The sequence below is a fragment of the Cupressus sempervirens genome, chromosome 10, assembly GCF_028749045.1.
Source record: "Cupressus sempervirens isolate cs-2001-9-10 chromosome 10, ASM2874904v1, whole genome shotgun sequence".
Taxonomy (NCBI): domain Eukaryota; kingdom Viridiplantae; phylum Streptophyta; class Pinopsida; order Cupressales; family Cupressaceae; genus Cupressus; species Cupressus sempervirens.
The window spans coordinates 111,424,429-111,430,603 of record NC_143127.1 but is presented as its reverse complement, the minus strand read 5'-3'; the positions used below and the strand labels follow the sequence as shown (position 1 = coordinate 111,430,603).

Genomic DNA, 6,175 nt, shown 5'->3' with positions numbered 1-6,175 from the left:
AAAGACGCACAAATACAACCGTAATTTAAAAGCTCAAGTTTATAGGAAGGAAAATAGAAACAATTGAGCGTGCAATTGGAATTGTCCAATTTTATCCCTAGGTTTTATGTGAAGTAATTGTACTGACGTGAGAATTTATTAGTTCCTGTGTAGCAGGATACTATAACATCCGACTGGGTGCTATTTTCAATTTTGTTCTGGCCAATACTAATAGTTTATTTAAAATCTACAAACCTTTTGGATAATATTTTTGGTTTGGGTTGAGCTGCATCTTTATTGGAATGATTATGTGTCAATTGGCTATTGGCCAATTACCTAAATAGTAGGGGTTTCATTTTTGTTGTGTGCACTATAATATGTCTTTGGCCGACAAATGGAAACAAAATCAAATCAAATCTTTCCAGTACAGCTCATTTAATTTTAGACAAAATCTAATCAAATCTTTCCACTACAACTCATTTAATTCTAGATTGCACGAAATGTACTCATTTAATTTGAGACTGCACGGATTAGGTGATCGAGTTGTTGTTTTTTTACTTCGACATTTCTTGTCATCCTTTTTCTTCTGACATAAATGAAGCAAAATTTGATCAAATCTTTTTTTTGTGGACTAAAAATTCATTTTGTTGTTCATGGTAGTAATTATTGGATACACTTGTCTCGATTTGGTCATAAGGAAATTAATACATGAGAGAATGTGTCTCGGTGGCATTTATAGAAAGGAAAGCTAGTTTTCTTAGTTCACATGATCTTGTTCGTGCTGTGCGTAAAACAAGTGGTAAGCTTTTGCAGTGAAGCATCGCAGTTTTTTTAGGTTTGCAACTGCTGTGTAATATAACCACATCCTTACTCATTCTATGTCTTTTTTGTCTTGTGCATATTTGTAGTGAGGCGATTGCAACTTAAGTGTGTTTGTTAAAGGTATGGTTTTGTGAATTGTAGATCTGACAATGTTTGTTTGTATTGACGGATTTTCTCTGTAATTCTAGATATCTGATATTTGATATTTTTATGGAAATCTCTCTTGTTTCTACTGAATGTTGGAGAGGATTATAAAGTAGTTGTAGTGGCAAATTTTAACTGGGTCTTCCATGCACTTTTTTAGATCTAGTTTTTGTGCATTCTTAACCTTTCTTCTGAAATTACTAACTCTATGAGCATGTCGCTCTCCTAGTTTATCTGACCAAACTAAAGAATTGGCTTTCCTAAAGCTATCATCTGGGAAAAGTTGGATCTTAAAATTTTCTCGTCCAAGGTCATGATAAACTATGTGGTGTCATTTTTGGTTTTTGTCAAAAGAGTCGACTATTCCAACATAGCAATCATCATCCAGGGGCCAAAAGACCTTTACTCTACTCCCAATTATTATGGCAGCATCATTCTTTTTTATGATATTCTCAATTTTTGGGCTAGAGAGAAAAGAGAAATGCATAATACGTTAGAAACTTTGAAATATTTTTCAAAAATTTTGGAAGATCCTCAGAAATATAAATATTGATTTCATGAAAAACAACAGCAAGTAATCACTCTCTTCCCTAAATACAGATTCCTCAGTTTTTGTTTCACAAAATGTCATTGCAGACCTTGCTATTCACCACAATAACAGGGTAGTCTGTATTTCGAGTACATTAGTCAGTCACACTTCCCAGAATCACCCTACACTTCACTTATGTTTCAATCAATCACAAACTTTCTTCATTTGTCTTGCTCAATTAAGTAGAAGGAAAATAAAAGAAACAAATCATGCTTAGAATGCACTTTGTATACTACAAACATTTCAGCTTGCAGACAAATATTTTACCTCTTGAAAAGCCATGACCATGACTACCCAAAACCAAAAAATTGGCTCCAAGCTTATCTGCAGCATGATACAACCTCTCCTTTGCCTCCTCGGCAATTACCTCTATTTTTGCTATAGCTGTCAACAGATTCTCAGTCCAAGAGATATCAGGATGCAAAGCATCAAGTTCCTACCAATACTGGGAGAAAAAAATGATAAAGGGTAATGTAATTATCACTCCATCATTGCAGCAGCTTGCTTAAAGATGCATATGAAGTTATGCTTCCTTCACATCTCTACAGGGGTTCTAATTTCAATTGGGTATTTATAATTTTGCATCTAGGACTGTGGCAAACAACTTTCTTTACTCATTTGATGGATTCTTTTAACTTTTCTCACTTGTCAATGTCAATTTCCAATACCAAAATTCAGATTTTAGGTGTATGATAGAGGCTCTATGCAAAATAAGAACTGTTGAAATTAAGGGTGCAACATATACTGGTCTTGGAAAATATGATGATGTTATACCTACATACAAAAAAAGATTATATTTTATCATCCATTTACATTTAGGAGTGTAAACATTGGGACAATGGGTACCTAAAATAAGAAAGGCTCCTATTGAGGGCATTGTACTTTTTTTGCAAATGGGTATCAATAAAAGGATCAAGATAACTTTTAGTTTTTTGTTTAATTTTTTTGGGGCAATAATTCATAGATATTTAGATTTTTTATTTCAGCCTTCTATAATCAAAATATCAGGCATTGTATAGCTATAGTGTTTGCTTAGGTAGATCTTACAAACTTACTTAGCAGTTGTTTTTCAGGTTGCCAACTCCCCTTTCCCTACCTTGCCTGCTAAGATAGCCTTAGTGGATGTTGAACGGTGCTTGAAATCCCTTGGAGCACTAGATCAGAGTATAGGAAGACTGATTCCATTTGGAGAATGAATTTCATCATATCCTTTTAGTCCTCTCGTATAGCCTTGAATGAAGAATTAAAAACAAGCCTTGCTGACGCACAGACATCAAGTCAAAGTTGTCCATTAACTTCAACAATTAGAAATATATTTCAAAATGTTCCTTATATTTTCAGAACATAATTGTGCCATTTATAGATAGACTAATTCAATAATGTAAACTGAGATAGCCAAAACTTCTGATCATTAAAGAAGATATTCAAAATAGCTCGTAGTCATACTACCTGAAATGGTAGCAACTTCAAAATTGTAAAATCCTTGTCTTCCATCTTGTTTGAAAATACTCATCAGCATAAATTTTGTAGAATTACCTCTGGAAAGATCAATGAACTGAATTTAATGACCAAACATGAAACCTAAATGCCAAATCAAAGCACACGAAACTACAATCTACCAGGCCCTCGTTGAATTAGAGTAGGAAACCCATTACTATGTCCTTAGTAGTCATTTCATCAAGATGTTGTTTACCTTGAAGCAGCAGGATGCATCAATGAATTAAAATTATTCATATCTCGTTACAAATTCCAATGAATATAGCTTGTTTTATTAAATGAAAGTGTGACATAAAGTCTGACAGATACTATGTACACAAATGTCAAGTTTCAAGCTGGTTGCTTTGGACAGCTATGTTGAACACATAATGCAACATGCAAACAAACACCTATTTTTGTGACTTTTGATAGAAGCTTTTTCGATTTCATGATTACAGTGAAATTGTATTTTAGTTTTCCATTCATAAATAGAGTTTCAAACTTACTAAGCTATTATTTCTCCTAATAAATATGGAAAAAATCATTAAAAATGACTTGCTATCTTGAAATTCCTCAACAATGTTCTTGGTGTTGCCCAAAAGAAAAAGAGTTTGACTCATTTCAAAAGGAATAAAATTACATCCACACATGATTTATGGTGGATAAATGTTTGTTCAATATAGAGAGCTGATGCATCATCTCTCCTTTCTCTTTCTTGTGACCTATTTTGTAATAAAAAGCTACATTTTTTATGGAGGTAGTGAGTTCTAGGGAAAGTAGACTTGGTGAGAGTAAAGGGAAATTGGTTGAGTAAATGAGAAGATTAGAGGTGGGTTATTCTTGGAATGGTTCGATTCTATAGATGGACCCATTGGGAGAGGACAATATGTGCTTTTAGGGGAGCAATGCATATCATTATGTGGGAAGATCGTTATAAACATTCTCCATCCCTTGGACAACAAGACAATTGTCCATGTCACTGATAACGAATTTCTTATTGGACATCTAGTTTCTAAGGATTTGGAAATGAGGAAAAGCACAAATGCATAGTGAGAAAGGGGTCTCTTCTTTCTTAGTATAGGCGGATGGAAATCTATTTCCAATGCATGCGAGTTTATGATATGATAGAATATAAATGAATGTTGTTGACCATAATTTTTGGTTTCCTCTGTTAAGTTGATGTAGTTGTTTTAGTTTTTGTATTGTCTATTTTTAGTAAGTTATTTTAATACTGAATTAATTAGAATTATTTTATTTTATTTAAATGTGTAGAAGTTTTTGGTATCAATATTTTTTATTTTATTTTATGATATATTATTAGAATGAGAAATGTATAGAATGAAATAAGATTGTAGATCTTGAATTTTCCTCTTCTAATGATAGATCATGAAATTTAATTGGAAACGGTCATTACAAAATAATTTCTACAGAATTGAATTTAGAAGCAAAAATATATACTAATCATTATAGATTTTGGGGATCTAATGCTTCTCATTGATAATAAATATTTTTGTAGATTATTGCCACCCCCACCCTCTTTTTTAATCTCTTTTATCTACAGATTTTACTTTTCTTTATTTTTTAAATGCAAATAATCATTCTAATAAAATATGTTTAATTCCATTAATTGTTATTTTTTTAAATAATTCTTTTTATCTTCTATTCAGATTTATTTCTAAGTCACAATTCATACAATTACGGTAACAACTGAGTTAAAACATCGTCATGTGTTGCAAATTATTAGAAGGGGAAATAACATGGTTCACAATTGTCTTTGCTTGCCAAAATCAATTTTTTTTTTCTATGATTAAATTGTAACTAAATCATTTTCTTGATGAAAGTCTATCCAGTAATCCCTAGATCGTATGAGATGAGTGCTTTCCTAAAATTGTTAAAATTTAGTGATCTTGGAGCCTAACTTAACTTCTTGGAACCTAACTTAACTATATCTTGATTTTTAATAATTGGATTTTGGTGTCTTAGATCTTTTACAAGTTGATTTTGGATTTCTTATAATTATAATTTTCAAAATTTGGGCACAATTTTGCAATTTTGGCAGTACTTGTAATTTTAGTTTTATTCACAACTTGTATTTTTGGGCTTATACATGATTTCACTTTCAGTTTCAATTTGGACTTTTGGGTTTAATCCATAATTCCTCTAAACCTGTAGATACATATAAATGTCTCTACGCCTATAGGCAGGCATCGAATCTGATACAAGGATCTAGCTTCCTTGAATATTAGATGGTATTGCAAGCCAAGCAAACTTGCGTCCTATAGTTGATAATGTTTTTGGTTGTGTTGCCCTTTTTATTCTCAGTAAAAGATAAATGATGCCTTTTTTTTGAGGTACAAAGTGAAGGGAGAGCATCTATGATAAGTAAAAAAATGCTAAAAGGGTAATTGAATTTTTAAGGCTTATAATTATAATGAAAATAATTATTGTAATGATGTGAGTAGGAAACAAAAACATCATATCATAATGTTTATATTTTAAATATGTAAATCTTTAAACTGTACTATTTTAATATTTCTCATAAATTTTTTTAAAATTTTTTTTTTGGGAATATAGATATATGGTAAAAGTAAAATTTAAATAATAAATTTAAACTAAAAAAAATTAAATTTTAAGCAATGAGCCATTTTGAATGGACATTTTTATATTATTATAAATGTATAGAAAAAGTATTTGGGGAAGATTTAAGATTCACAATATGAAAAGAGAAAGGAGTGAGCACGATAATATTGTATCTATCACCATAGTCGATGGTTGCAAAAATGAGACAATCAATGTTGTCTGGTGACATGTATTCGGTGTTTTAAATTGAAATAAATGATAAAATAAATAAACACACTTTGCTAATTCATTTAAAGATCTAAATCTTGGAGTTAATCCTTAAATAAAACTAAATAAAAATATTACAAAATTGCTAGATTCCCCTACAAAAATGTTTATTATACAGCTTCATAATGATTCAATGATTATGAAAATTTAAATACAAAAGATCTATATATCAATTAATACATATAAATCGCTTATTCGATTCTTAGATAAATTTAAGAAGTTTTTACTTATATAAATATTACTAATGCACTAAATTACTATTTGTAATCTCAATTTTAAATTAATGTGAAATTATTAATTATATTATGATTAATATAA

The 6,175-nt window shown here is 30.6% G+C and overlaps 1 protein-coding gene across 1 annotated transcript in view; it reads right to left on the bottom strand.

The window, feature by feature from the left end:
• Positions 1-1,562: 1,562 nt before the first annotated feature.
• Positions 1,563-6,175, bottom strand: part of LOC149532841 (uncharacterized) — a 32,592-nt gene continuing 27,979 nt past the window's right edge. Inside the window, exons 4-5 of the mRNA XM_089805773.1 lie at positions 1,802-1,918; positions 1,563-1,612 (exon numbers count right to left, since the gene is read on the bottom strand). Of these exons, the coding sequence (XP_089661899.1) occupies positions 1,563-1,612; positions 1,802-1,918 (167 nt within the window). The remainder of the gene's footprint in view (positions 1,613-1,801; positions 1,919-6,175) is intronic.